The sequence below is a fragment of the Bubalus bubalis genome, chromosome 21 (genome assembly GCF_019923935.1).
Source record: "Bubalus bubalis isolate 160015118507 breed Murrah chromosome 21, NDDB_SH_1, whole genome shotgun sequence".
In the NCBI taxonomy this organism is placed as follows: Eukaryota; Metazoa; Chordata; class Mammalia; order Artiodactyla; family Bovidae; genus Bubalus; species Bubalus bubalis.
In genome coordinates, this window is record NC_059177.1 from 48,630,635 (window position 1) to 48,645,750 (window position 15,116).

A 15,116-nucleotide genomic window follows, 5' to 3' on the forward strand; every position below is an offset into this window, starting at 1 on the left:
TTTTTAAATTTATTACTTTATATTTATTATTGTTTCTGGCTGCACTGCACAGCATTTGGGATCTTAGTTCCGTGACCAGGGATGGAACCCATGCCGCCTGCAGTGGAAGCACAGAGTCTTCAGCACTGGGCCACCAGGGAAGTCCCTGACAAGCAAGGCTTTGACTTTAGGGTCCTCCTGCTCAGGGAGCTAGCATCAGGCCCTGAGGCTTGCTGAGTGGCTGTGCCTGGCAGATGGACTGCAGGCTGAGGTCCTTGGGTCACCAGCTCTCCTGGGTGTAACTGTGAGCAGTGTCCTGCTTCCCATGTACCTGTGTCTGTCCATACACACACATGTGCACGCACAGCAAAGTCTGCAGTCTGTGTTCCTGCACTCCCAACCCCCACCCCTGCCTGCCTCTCCCCTTTTTTAATTGACAAAACACCAAATTAATGTCAGGTGTGCAGTGTAATGATTCGATATTTGTATGTATTGCAAAACGATCACCACAATGAGTTGGTTGACATCCATCACCATACATGGTTACATAAAAATCATTTTCCTTGTGATGAGAACTTTCAAGATCCACTCTCCTAGCTATGTTCAAATATGCAGGATATAGTAGTATTACCTATGGTCACCATATTGTACCTCTCCTCACCATGAATTATTCATTTTATAATTGGAATTTTTTTTTTCATGGAGCTTACTGTACGCCAGGCCTGTGGTTTAATCCTCCTGCAACCCGATGCCATAGGGTTGCTATGCTATGCTATGCTAAGTCACTTCAGTCGTGTCCGACTCTGTGTGACCCCATAGACGGCAGCCCACCAGGCTTCCCCTTCCCTGGGATTCTCCAGGCAAGAGTACTGGAGTGGGTAGCAGGTTGTGTCCCCCCAAATATATGTTGAAGTCATAACTCACCCATATACCTGTGAATGGAACTTTGCTAGGAAATAGGCTTCCCGAGTAGCTCAGCTGGTTAAGAGTCTGCCTGTAGTGCAGGAGACCCTGGTTCAACTCCTGGCTCTGGAAGATCCACTGGAGAAAGGATAGGCTACCCACTCCAGTATTCTTGGGCTTCCCTGGTGGCTCAGCTGGTAAAGAATCCATCTGCAGTGTGGGAGACCTGGGTTTGATCCCTGGGGTGGGAAGATCCCCTGGAGAAGGGAACAGTTACCCACTCCAGTATTCTGGCCTGGAGAATTCCGTGGACTGCATAGTCCATGGTGTCGCAGAGAGTCGGACATGACTGAGCAACTTTCACTTTCAGGGTTGTTAAAAACATAATGAAGTTAAAATGAGGTCCTACTGGATGAGAGTGTGCTCTAATCCTACTACTGGTGTCCTTTATAAGAAGGCCAGAGGTACACAGAGAGGAAGGCATGTGAGGAAGGAGGTGGACATTGGAGTTGTGCTCCACAAGAGCTGAGAAACTCCTGAGGCAGAAACAAGGTGGGCGTCCTTCCCTAGAGGCTTTGGGAGAAGCATGGCCCTGCCAGCACCTCGATTTCTGACTTCTAACCTCCAGAAGCAGGAGAGAATAAATTTCCGTTGTTTTTAGCCACTGGGTTTGTGGTGTCTTGTTACAACAACCCTAGGAAAGTAATACATTTAGTTTCTGTTAGGATCTCTGTTGTACAGGAGGAAATAAGATTCAGAGATGTTAAGCTGTCGCCTCCCGGTACACAGCAAGTCAGTGTTGCACCTGGGATTGGAGCCCAGATCTGCACAACTCCAAGCCTGTGAGCTCAGCCTCTGCCTATCGGACCTCCTTTGGCTCCATTCCTTGACCCACTACAGCATCCCATTCCCTGCAGCCTCAGGGGAGACCCCATCCCCTCCCTGTTGGGGGCCTCCAGTGTTCTTCACTAGCTCCTAAAACTCTTCCATGTCCTGGCTTCCCCAAGCTCCCATCTGACCTCCTTCCTTCCCTTCCCCAGCAGGCTTCAGGGGTGCCCCTCACCATCCCTGAGACCCCGCATGGCCTCAGTCCTTGGCGCTGCTCTCAACTGTCTGCATGGGAGTTCTGGTACCCCCACAGCCTGGACCCCCATCCTCCTGTGCATCTCTGTGCAGTCATGATCTCCCTGTAGTTGTACCCCTTCTTCCTGTTGCCCCCAGGTCTCCATACCAGGACTCTGTCCCCAAACCTCTCCCCTTCCATCCTTGCTCAGGATGGACCCTCTGTAGGGGAGCACCGACCATACTCCCTCCCTGGCACCCCAGGCTTCCAACATGCCCCATTGCCCCCAAAGTGGCATTTGAGACCACTGTCCAGGCTCCTGTGGACCATGAGGTTCAGACAGAGGAGGCCCCCACTGCGTTCTCTGCAGAGGGCTTCCCCCATCTCCCTGCCCCCAGCCCGCTTTGACCCCCAGCCTCTACCCTGGCCCAAGGGTGGAAGCTGCCACTGCCCAAAGCAGGTCCAGGTCTGTTCAGTCAAAGTTGAAGGCCCAGCATGATTTGTCAAATCCTGAGCCAGCCTGTTCAGGGAAGGGAAGGAGGGCAAGGCCAGAGCTCGTTTGATGTTGTGATGACCTTCTGTTGGTCCAGTAGAGGTTTGCACAAGGAGGGGTCGCTGGAGTCCGCGTGTCCATGTGATGTAACGGGGCATCAGCTTGTATGCCAGTACATTGGCATGTGATGTAACAGCTGTTGTTGGTGCTCTACCTGCTCCCTCCCACTTACTGTTTGGGGTACACAAGCCTGGGCTCTTACTGCCAGATACCCCTGCTGAGGGCTTTCTGTGTCCCAGAAACCCCTAGGCCTGATGTAGAACTGACTGAAGGTGCCAGGCTGTTAAGTGTGGGTGGATAGGCCCTCACCCCAGGTGAGGTGACCCTGAGGAATGTCCTGTGCTGGGTCTGGGCTCTCTAGCGACGTCAGGCTCCAGTCGCCCAAGGTAGTAACTTGCTTAATAATACCCTTCATGGTTCCCCCTCCTCTGTCTCACGCTCACACTCCCTACTGGTGTTCTCTCAAACACATGAATTAGCCTTAATCCTTTCTCAGCTTCTGGAAGAACCCAAACCAAGATATACAGGTACACATGTCAAAGTTATCCCATAAGCGTGCAGGCAAGTGCAGCAGACACACAATTACATGCAAGAACCCAGAGGTACAGGTTGCACACACAGTCACACACCTTCATCCATTCCATGTGCTCTCGAGAGGGGCCTGGATGAACTGACAGGACCCTCCATCTAGAAGCACTTGGATCCGCATCCTGCTTGGCTTTCAGATCCCCACCCCTGCCTTGTCCTGGAAGCCTTCTCCCCATCCTGCCAACAGAGGGACACCCTCAGTGCTGGGCCAGGACCCCTAAAAGGACTTTCAGAGGGCTCAGCCTGCTTGGTGGCCCTTTCCCTGTCTGATTCCCCTGGAGCAGAGGCTAGTTCATCTCCTGCCACCCCCACTGAGGGGATGCAGGGGCAGCTATATACCTGACCCTCCATAATGCCCAGGGGCCATGGAACAGAGTGGGGCATGCAGCTGGCATTCCACAGATGCTTGTGGAATAGAACTGTCTACTCCCACCACTATAGCAAGCCCTTCTCTGAGCCCCAGCATCACAGGGACCCCTGGGAGGGATTTCCTAGTGTTCCTCAGGCCCAGTGGTTCCAGGGAGTGAGTTGTCCAAAAATTTCGGCGACTATTCCCTGTGCCAAGCCAGGGCTGAGTGCCCAGGACCCTCCTGTGATTAGCAGGGTGTGGTCCTCTCTCTCACAGAGTCATAGCCTAGGGGGAGATAGACGAGAAAACTCCAGCATATAAGGAGTGAGGGGTATGGAGGCATGAGGGATGCCTGGGGTGGGCCCAGCAGAAGTGGCTCCTCAAAGGCAGGGGCAGGCTGTCCAGGTCCTCCTGGTGCCCAGAGTTTATCAGTTCCCTGGACCACTACATCAGAATCACCACAGGGGAGGACTTCCCTGGCAGTTCTGTGGTTAAGACTCCATTCTTCCAGTACATGGGGCATGGGTTTGATGTGCAGTCAGCAAACTAAGATCCTACATGCCCATGGGTGTGGCCAAAAAAAAAAAGAACCACCAGAGGGTTTATTATAAATATGGGGTCCCAGCTTCACCTGGCGCTATGGCTGGTCTGGGAACTGGCATTTAAACCAGCTGCATCCTAGATTCTGGAAAACTCCATGTAGGCCTGGCCTTGGCAATCTCACTCCGTTTAATGACCAGCTGAGTGACTGTTCTATAGCCCTGCTTCTCAAACTCAGGGTGGGATGGTGGTGGTCATGAAACCAAGGGGTAAACAAGTATATTTCTGAATATCAGTGTGACTTGGAGTTAACTGGTCAATCATTAAAACAATAATTTGATATTTAAAAGATTAAAAAGGAGTATTTGCTAAAATTCATGGTTTAAGATAAAATATGAGACAACAAAGAACTTTGTAGTGTGGGATTGGACACCTTGGGACAGTTTCAGTCCCCATCTCTGTTGTTTGGGGTGAAATTTTGAGGCCCCCTTTTCTTTCCACCAGGGCCTGAACTATTTAAGGGTATACATTATATACATTATATACTGTATACATTAGGATTAAGGGTCCAGGCTGTGCAGACAGACTTGGGTTCAAATCCTGGTTTCCTACATATTGATACTAACTCTGTGCCTCAGTTTTCCCATCAGTAAAATGGGTATAAATACTGTACTGCTCCTGGGCTTGTAGTTAAAACTTCACATGGATCTTGCTGTACTCCTTCAGTTCAGTTCAGTTTCTCAGTCGTGTCTGACTCTTTGCAACCCCATGGACTGCAGCACACCAGGCTTCCCTGTCCATTACCAACTTCCAGAGTTTGCTCAGATTCATGTGCATCGAGTCGGTGCTGCCATCCAACCATCTCATCCTCTGTCGTCCCCTTCTCCTACTGGCCTCAATCTTTCCCAGCATCAGGGTATTTTCCAAGGAGTCAGTTCTTCACATTGGGTGGCCAGAGTATTGGAGTTTCAGCTTTAGCATCAGTTCTTCCAATGGATATTCAGGACTGATTTCCTTTAGGATTGACTGGTTGGATCTCCTTGCAGTTCAAGGGACTCTCAAGAGTCTTCTCCAATACCATAGTTCAAAAGCATCAACTCTTTACCACTCAGCTTTCTTTATGGTCCAACTCTCACATCCATACATGACTACTGGAAAAATCATAGCTCTGACTAGGCAGACCTTTGTCAGCAAAGTAATGTCTCTGCTTTTTAAAATGCTATCTAGCTTGGTCATAGCTTTTCTTTGAAGGGGCAAGCATCTTTTAATTTCATGGCTGCAGTCACCATCTGCAGTGATTTTGGAGCCCAAAATAATAAAGTCTGTCACTGTTTCCATTGTTTTCCCATCTATTTGCCATGAAGTTATGGGATTGGATGCCATGATCTTTGTTTTTTGAATGCTGTTTGAAGCCAGCTTTTTCACTCTCCTCTTTCACTTTCATCAAGAGGCTCTTTAGTTCTTTACTTTCTGCCATAAGGGTGGTGTCATCTGTGTATCTGAGGTTATTGATATTTCTCCCTGCAGTCTTGATTCCAGCTTGTGCTTCATCCAGCCTGGCATTTTGCATGATGTACTCTGCATATAAGTTAAATAAGTGTGGTGACAATATACAGCTTTGACATACTCCTTTCCCAATTTGGAACCAGTCTGTTGTTCTATATCCAGTTCTAACTGTTCCTTCTTGACCTGCATACAGATTTCTCAGGAGTATTTCTGGTATTCGCATCTCTTGAAGAATTTTCCACAGTTTGTTGTGATCTACACAGTCAAAGGCTTTCATGTAATCAATAAAGCAGAAAAAGATGTTTTTTTGGAACTCTCTTGCTTTTTCAATGATCCAACGGATGTTGGCAATTTGATCTCTGGTTCCTCTGCCTTTTCTAAATCCAGCTTGAACATCTGGAAGTTCACGGTTCATGTACTGTTGAAGCCTGGCTTGGAGAATTTTGAGCATTACTTAGCTAGTGTGTGAGATGCGTGCAATTGTGCACTAGTTTGAACATTCTTTGGCATTGCTCTTCTTTGGGATTGGAATGCAAACTGACCTTTTCCAGTCCTGTGGCCACTGTTGAGTTTTCCAAATTTGCTGGCATATTGAGTGCAGCACTTTCACAGCATCATCTTTCAGGATTTGAAATAGCTCAGCTGGAATTCTATCATCTCCACTAGCCTTATTTGTAGTGATGGTTACTTGACTTCACACTCCAGGATGTCTGGCTCTAGGTGAGTTATCATACCATCATGGTTATCTGGGTTGTGAAGATCTTTTTTGTATAGTTCTTCTGTGTATTCTTGCCACCTCGTCTTAATCTCTTCTGCTTCTGTTACGTCCATACCAGGTCTGTCCATTATTGTGCCCATCTTTGTATGAAATTTTCCCTTGGTATCTCTAATTTTCTTGAAGAGATCTCTAGTCTTTCCAATTCTGTTGTTTTCCTCTATTTCTTTGCATTGTTCACATAAGAAGCCTTTCTTATCTCTCCTTGCTATTTGGCACTCTGCATTCAAATGGGTATATCTTTCCTTTACTCCTTTGCCTTTAGCTTCTCTTCTTAGCTGTTTTGCCTTTTTGCATTTCTTTTTCTTGGGAATGGCCTTGATCACTGCCTCCTGTACAATGTCACAAACCTCCGTCCAGAGTTCTTCAGGCACTCTGTCTATCAGATCTAAGCCCTTGAATCTATTTGTCACTTCCACTGTGTAATTGTAAGGGATTTGATTTAGGTCATACCTGAATGGTCTAATGGTTTTCCCTACTTTCTTCAGTTTAAGTCTGAATTTTCCCTTAAGGAGTTCATGATCTGAGCCACAGTCAGCTCCCAGTCTTATTTTTGCTGTACTCCTTGGTAAATGAAAATTGTCAGTTATTTTATTGCTGGTGCTATACCATACCACAGTTCAGGGCTGTGATTATCCTAATTTCTTGGGTATCTAGCCCTGTGTTCCCACCCTGGGTGCTCTGGGGGCAGCCAGCAAAGATCTGTGAGGGGACCTGAGGAGCTGTGGCCTGGCATCCTTCCGTCTTGCCCAAGTCCCCTGGGTTTGGGTTGGTGTCTCCAAACCTCAGGCTTCCCAGGTGGTGCTAGTGGTAAAGAATCTGCCTACCAATGCAGGAGACACAAGATGCAGGTCTGATCCCTGGGTTGGGAAGATCCCCTGAAGTAGAAAATGGCAACCCACTGCAGTATTCTTGCCTGGAAAATTCCATGAATAGAGGAGCCTGGCTGGCTAAAGTCCTTGGGGTTACAACGAGTTGAACCAACTGGGCAACTGAGCACTCCAAACCCTCCTCAGCTGGGCAGGGGGACATGGGGACAATGAATTGCTCTGGCTACTGTGGACTGGACACTGTGCCCCTCCCCCCGGCCTCACCAGGAGATCAAAGTCTAAGAGTCTCTGTGACTTGCCCAGGGCCACAGAACCAGTCCCTATTTTAGGGCTGTGCAGTCCAATATTGTAGCCACTAGCCACATATGGCTGCTTACATTTAAATTCATTAAAATTGAACAAAATTTAAAATCCCATTCCTTAGGCACAGTAGCCACATTTCAGGTGTTTGACAGTCACATGTGACCAGTGCTACCTTGTGGAACAGTGTGCATACAGAACATTTTCATCATCACAGAAAGTTCTCTTGGTTCCACTCATCTCAAGAGGAAGTTCTCAGCTGTGGCTGCCCACTAGACTCACCTGGAGAGCTTTTAAAAAACACCGGTGCCTGACCCCACTTGCAGAGGTTCTGAACAGCAGCCAGGGCTGAGAATCACTGCTCTGAAGCCCTGTTCAAATTGTCTTCTGGAAAGCCTTCTCTAGTGGAAATGGTTCAAATTGAATTAATACCTTTTGTGAATGTCTGCCTCCCTCTCCCAGCTCATGTGTGCAGAGCCAGGGCTGGGGGTTGAGCCTCAGTTTTGTGGAATTCCCTCTCCACATAGTTGGGCTGCCTGCCCATTCCCCTCTCCCTGGACAATGTGAAATGGAGGTCTAGCATCTCTCATGGCGTTTCTTGAGGCTATGGGAGAGAGGTCATGCTTCATGCTTGTCATGCTTATGGGGTGTGGGTAGAAGTACTCAGAGGCATCCCTGTCTGGCTTGAGTGGATGGTGAGGAATGTGGCTACTGTCCAGCTCTGTCTTTCTGAAAACTGGCCCCAGAGTCCCCTGGGTCCACTGACCTTATCATCCCAGGAATTGCTGTGGTGACTAGTCATGCTACCCACTGTTTGCAACATGCAAGGGCAGGCCAAAGCTGTGTACATACCCAGAGTGGCCACTGCTGCTGGATGGCTGAGCAGAGCTAGGTGAGGTTGAAGGCTGGGGACTCCATGGAACCTCTCCCCACTTTGGGGTGGGCCTCCCCTATAAGAAAGCTGACCTGCAGGGGCATGCCAGTTTCACAATGGGTTCCCCTGAGGCTCAGAATTGCAATGGGTCTTCCTAGGGAGGCTCATCCTGCAGGGGTCACTCCCACAACAGGGAGACCTGCTACCAGAGCACCATCTTGGTTCACCCCAACCCTAGGAGGGCCACATGTCCCTTGTGGCAGGGGTTCTGGGAGTGATGACAGGCCCTTGCAGGGGGCCCTGTGTGGGGGCTGTGTACCAGGACAGAGACATGTCTGCCATAGGGGGGCTTGGAAAAGAAGGTCTCCCTGAGCCTCCTCAACATGGAGATCCCCCCAACAACATTAAAGTTCTTCCAACACTGAGCATCCCCTGCTCCCATGGAGTTCCCAGTCAGAAGCGGGGTTCAGTCTGCTCCACCAGAACATGGAACATGGAGCTGCCAATCTTGGTTTATGGAGACTGTGCTTGCGGTGTCTAGTTTGTGGTGCTTGTGGTGGATCCTAGGTTGTCTGTGGTTTTGTCAGAGTTGATCTCTGCGTTTTTATGGTGAGTAAATGAGCAAGAGCCAGTGGGGCATCCTCAGTTCCTCCTCCCTGAGGTGTAAGAATCGCAGACAGTGGGAGCTGGAAAGACCAGAGAGGATGAGTAAAATCTTCCACTGCCTCTCACTTCGAGCAAGCCTGACATTTAAAAATCATTTTACCGAAGGATTTTATAAATGCAGTTTTGTAGATTATGAACTCTTGTAGACCAGAGGTGTTCTCTAACTACAACAGACAAAAATAAAACCAAAACCACCACCCAACAACAAGAATGAATGAATCTGTATGTGTAATAGATATGGTTTTGTGTATTTGTTTCTTCCATAGTGTTTTCATTTTAAGTATTTGGGAAGTAGGCAAGAGAATAGCTGAGTAAGATGCAGATGTTGATGGAAAAGCTTGAAAACTGTCATTTGAACAGTGCTGAACAATTTTGGGATGTGTGCAAGTGATACTATACATGTTTTAAGGAGAATTTCATAGTGTATAACTTAAGTGAGCCTGAACATTTCTAACATAGGAAGCCCCTTCTAACATACAGGAACCAATTTTAAGCCAAATCACAGTGAAGTTAGGGTTAAAAAAAAGTGAAAGTGAAAAGTGAAGTCGCTCAGTCCTGCGGACTCTTTGCAACTGGATGAACTGTAACCTACCAGGCTCCTCTGTCCATGGGATTCTCCAGGCAAGAGTACTGGAGTGGTTGCCATTTCCTTCTTAGGGTTAAAATGTATCTATTTCTTGTGTCTGGCCCCAGACCTTCCAAGTCCAAAGAAGAGACTCATTCCTCCACATGCCAACTCTTCCCCCACCCCCCCCACCCCCCCCCGCCCCACCCCTCACCCTCCTACCCCCCCGCCCCACCCCTCACCCTCCTACCCCCCAACCCCCTCACCACCCCCCACTCCACCCCCTGACCCACTGTCAGTCTCTGAGTTCACGGCATTGGGCTCTGGTTTGCAGGTCCAGGCACACACCATCTTAGATACTTGGATATCATGAGAAACCTCAGGGCCTGGCAAAATCTTAGCAGTGTTTATGTTTTGTTTATGTTCATTTTCTCAGTCGTGTCTGACTCTTTACGACCCCATGGATTGCAGCACGCCAGGCTTCCCTGTCCTTCACAATCTCCTGGAGTTTGCTCAAACTCATGTCTGTTGGATGGCATCACCGATGGCATCTCATCTTCTGTCGTCCCCTTCTCCTCCTGCTTTCAATCTTTCCCAGCATCAGGGTCTTTTCCAGTGAGTCAGCTCTTCATGTCAGGTGGCCAAACTATTGGAGCTTCAGCTTCAGTATACATCCTTCCAATGATATTCAGGGTTGATTTCCTTTAGGATTGACTGGTTTGATCTCCTTGCTGTCCAAGGGACTTTCAAAAGTTCTCCAGCAGCACAGTTCAAAAGCATCAGTTCTTCAGTGCTCAGCCTTCTTTGTGGTCCAACTCTCACATCCATACATTACTACTAGAAAAACCATAGCTTTGATTATATGAAGTGATGTCTCTGCTTTTTAATACACTGTCTAGGATTGTCATTGCTTTTTTTCCCAAGGAGCAGGTGTCTTTTAATTTCATGGCTACAGTCACCATCTGCAGTGATTTTGGAGCTCAAGAAAATAAAGTCTGTCACTGTTTGCATTTTTTCCCCATCTATTTGCCATGAAGTGATGGGACCAGATGCCATGATCTTAGTTTTTTGAACGTTGAGTTTTAAGCCAGCTTTTTCGCTCTTCTGTTTCACCTTTTTCAAGAGGCTCTTTAGTTCCCCTTTGCTTTCTGCCATTAGAGTGGTGTCATCTGCATATCTGAGGTTATTGATATTTCTCCCTGCAATCTTGATTCCAGCTTGTGCTTCATCCAGCCCATCATTTTGCATGATGTACTCTGCATATAAGTTAAATAAGCAGGGTGACAATATACAGCCTTGACATGCTCCTTTCCCAATTTGGAACCAGTCTGTTGTTCCATGTCTGGTTCTGACTGTTGTTTCCTGACCTGCATACAGGTTTCTCAGGAGGCAGGTAAGGTGGTCTGGTATTCCCATCTCTTGAAGAATTTTTCACAGTTTGTTGTGATCCACACAGTCAAAGGTTTTAGTGAAGTCAGTGAAGCAAAAGTTGATGTTTTTGTGGAATTCCCTGGCTCTTCCTATGATCCAGCGAATATTGGCAATTTGATCTCTGGTTTCTCTGCCTTTTCTAAATCCATCTTGTACGTCTGGAAGTTATTGGTTCATATATTGCTGAAACCTAGTTTGAAGGATTTTGAGCATTACCTTCTAGCATGTGAAATGGGTACAATTGTGTAGCAGTTTGAACATTCTTTGGCATTACCCTTCTTTGATTGGAATGAAAACTGACCTTTTCCAGTCCTGTGGCCACTGCTGAGTTTTCCAAATTTGCTGGCATATTGAGTGCAGCACTTTCACAGCATCATCTTTCAGGATCTGGAAGAGCTCAACTGGAATTTCATCACCTCCACTAGCTTTGTTCATAGTGATGCTTTCTAAGGCCCACTTGACTTCACATTCCAGGATGTCTGGCTGTAGGTGAGTGATCACACCATCGTGGTTATCTGGGTCATGAAGATCTTTTTTGTATAGTTCTGTGTATTCTTGCCACCTCTTCTTAATATCTTCTGCTTCTGTTAGGTCCATACCATTTCTGTCCTTTATCGAGCCCATCTTTGCATGAAATGTTCCCTTGGTATCTCTAATTTTCTTGAAGAGATCTCTAGTCTTTTCTATTCTATTGTTTCCTTTATTTCTTTGCCTTGTTCACATAAGGCTTTCTTATCTCTCCTTGCTGTTCTTTGGGATGCTGCATTCAGATGGGTATATCTTTCCTTTTCTCCTTTGCCTTTAGCTTCTCTTCTTTTCTCAGCTGTTTTGCCTTTTTGCATTTCTTTTTCTTGGGGATGGTTTTGATCACCACCTCCTGTACAATGTCATGAACCTCCATCCACATTTGTTCTGGCACTCTGTCAGATCTAACCCCTTAAATCTATGTCTCACTTCCACTATATAATCATAAGGGATTTGATTTAGGTCATACCTGAATGGCCTAGTGGTTTTCTCTTCTTTCTTCTATTAAAATCTGAATTTTGCAATATGGAGTTCATGATCTGAGTTACAGTCAGCTCCTGGTTTTTTTTTTTTTTTTTTGCTGACTATATAGAGCTTCTCCATCTTTGGCTGCAAAGAATATAGTCAATCTGATTTCAGTATTGACCATCTGATGATGTCCATGTGTAGAGACCTCTCTTGTGTTGTGGGAGGAGGGTGTTTGCTATGACCAGTATATTCTCTTGACAAAATTCTGTTAGCCTTTGCCCTGCTTCATTTTAAGTATCGACAATCCATACTTCACCAGAAGAGGTGATGGAAGATTCACAAATCTTGAAAAATGTCCAGTCTAGATCAGGCCCAGCTTGGGGTGGGGGTAGGGGCGGGGGTGGGGGTGGGGGCGCGCGTCTAAGGACAGCGGAAAGTGAGCAAGGACGGCCTCTGGTGGACAGGTCCCGGCATTGTTTCCTCTTTTAAACTGGTATTGTAATTTACATCGGGTACTCAGCGCTGAGGGTCCTGAGAGGGCCAGACTGCGAAACAGCCTCTCATATCACAAACTGGGAAACTGAGGTCCACAGAGCAGGGTTACTTTTTCCCCGAGGTCACACAGCGAATCAGGGTAAGAACTGAGACTATATCCCAGGCCTTTCGACTCCACGGATGTGATTCCGGGTGCTGCTGCTGCTAAGTCGCTTCAGTCGTGTCCGACTCTGTGCGACCCCAGAGACGGCAGCCCACCCGTCCCTGTGATTCTCCAGGCAAGAACACTGGAGTGGGTTGCCATTTCCTTCTCCAATGCATGAAAGTGAAAAAATAAAGTGAAGTCGCGCAGTCGTGTCCGACTCTTAGCGACCCCATGAACTGCAGCCTACCAGGCTCCTCCGTCCATGGGATTTTCCAGGCAGGAGTACTGGAGTGGGGTGCCATTGCCTTCCGGGTGACTAGTGTTCTTTTAAACAGACACTTGTTTTAAGCGCGTTCGGAGGAGCGAACCACTTAAAGAATTCCTGAAGGGCCAATAATTGGCTCTGAATGGGGTAGAAAAGCCGGCCTCGCGGGCGCTTTTAGAGAACACAAGCACACCCTCTGCTTCCGGGATCCTTAACGCGTTGGCTTCGGGTGGTTAATCCCGGCCCCACCCTCGTGGCATCTTGGGAAATGTAGTCCCGGTATCCTCCAGACACAAGGATGAGGACCGTCTTGGAACTGCAATCCCAGAAGGCTCTGTACATGGTCTTTTTAGCCTGGCTACGGGTCGGTGGGGGAACCCTTTATTTCTGGACTTTTCAATTTCTCAGGGGGAATGTATGACGGTGGACAGAGGCATTTGGCAGCGCCGTCCGTAGGTTGACTGGTCAGGTGGCGCTAGACGCAGAGACCGTGGACCCGGCCCTACAGCTTTGCTTCCGGTCGCCGGGCAAAAACTTGGGGCACCGCGTCTCCTTTAATCGCGGTGGGCGGGGCGAGGTGAAGAGACCCGCGTTGCTATTGGCGGCGGTTGGGGGCGCGGAAACTGAACGCGCCGCAACGGCAGCCGCCGTTCCTTTACGCTCCTCCGGCGCCTTGGGCGCCCCCGGCCCCGCCATGACCGCGCGCTGCCCGGTAAGTTTCTGTTAGCGGCGGCCGCCCGAGCTTTAGTCTCTCCGCGGGGACAGCGGGCGCCTAGCCGGACGCGGGGTTCCGAGCCGGTCCTCTCTGGCCCCAGATTTCGGTCGGTGCAGGCGGTCCTGAGTGCGGGCACCTGGTGAACGCCTCTTGAGCCAGGCCCTGTTCGCGCTGCCGGGGCTAACAAACCAGTAGTGTGTGCCCTCGGGTTTTGCTTCCTAGCGGGACAGACGCTAGTACGGCCTGACTGGAGGTGTGACTTGGGGTCAGTGCCGGGCCTCTAGTTTCAGTCTCCATTTCCCTGAGCAGCGGGTGGCTGAACGGGGGCTTGTTGAGAGTGTACCCTATTCCCTGTGGGAACAGCTAGGCCCCCGGGACGCCTGCGTCAGTGTGACAGGCTGCCCTCTCTTGGCCCCAGGTCCTTCCAGAGGCCAGTGGGGAGCACTCCAAAGCCCCTCTTTTTGAGAGGTTGTTTTGAAAACTCAACCTGGTACTCTCTGGCTGGGTTGTGAAAGTCAGTGACGCTGAGTGGTGGCTTGTTGGCTTTCTTAGGTGTCTGGGCACGTGAGCCGAGGGCCCAGACTGGGAAGCAGGCCTTTTGACCCCGGGGGTGTTCCCCAGCTTTGGGGGAAACGAGGAACCAGCAAGCCTGTGGCGTTGGAAGAGAGGGTGCTGGGAGATTTCAGGGGTCCGCTGGCTCGGGGCAGATCTGACCGTGCCCTCAAGGGGGTACTGTTTTACCCTAGTTCTTTCTAAGAAGCTCAGGTGGAGCCGTTTCTGCTCTGTTCCCCGCCCTCCCCCAGCTGCCGTTCCCTGTTTAGGTGAAAGGCAGGTGTGTTGGGGGTGGAGCGGGGCATGGGGAACGGGAACCTCTGTTCTGGTTACAACTCCTTGCAGTCCTTGCTCTGCACCAAGGACGGGTTTTCCCCAAGAGGAGGTTTTGCTGGGCTCCCTGGTACCCCCAAAATGCTTCTTTGAGGTTACTGATATTTGGGGTAAAGAGAGATTTTTGCGTGGCCGGGGTATAACTCTCCAACATGAATTGCTGTTGGATGGAGAAGTCTGAAATATTATCTCCATATCTTCCTAAGCTACAGCTTCTCTGATGCTGGGTGGAGTGGAGGTGGTGGTGAAGCCTCAGGGGCTTGTTCAGGGTGGACCTTCGGTTTTACTTGTTAGTCCACAGTGGGGTGGAGGGTATGGTATCCGATTCCTGAGATGGTGGTTGCTGAAAGACCCCATTTTCTCTCTTTGAAAAAATAAATTCGGTGAGGTGTTATTCGCATACCATAAAATTCACCCTTCTGAAGTGTAAAATTCAGTGGTTTTTAGTACTCTCACAGTATTGTGTTAGCATTATTGTGTTTCCAGAACATTTTGATCACCCCGAAGAGAAATTTGTACCCATTAAACAGTTGCTCCCCTTCTTCTCCACTCCCCCCGCATCCCCTTCCTTCAGCCCCTTCAGTCCCTGTCAGCCACGAATCTATTTTCTGTCTTTATTCTGGACACTTCATATAAATGGACTCAGACAAAATGTGGCCTTTGGTGTCTTTCACTTATAATGTACACTCCAAGCTG

General features: G+C 48.7%; 1 protein-coding gene across 6 annotated transcripts in view; it reads left to right on the top strand.

Annotated features, from left to right (window-relative positions):
- POC1A (POC1 centriolar protein A) overlaps positions 1-15,116 on the top strand; it is a 121,610-nt gene that overhangs the window by 31,568 nt on the left and 74,926 nt on the right. For 2 of the 6 annotated variants that reach the window (XM_025272578.3, XM_025272579.3), the window contains exon 1: positions 13,379-13,532. The exons of 3 other annotated variants lie outside the window; for them this stretch is intronic. In XM_025272578.3, coding sequence (XP_025128363.3) covers positions 13,515-13,532 — 18 coding nt within the window. In that variant the 5' untranslated portion in view covers positions 13,379-13,514. Of the gene's footprint in view, positions 1-13,378; positions 13,533-15,116 lie in introns of those variants that run through there. One more of the 6 variants, XM_025272580.3, reaches the window with a different exon arrangement.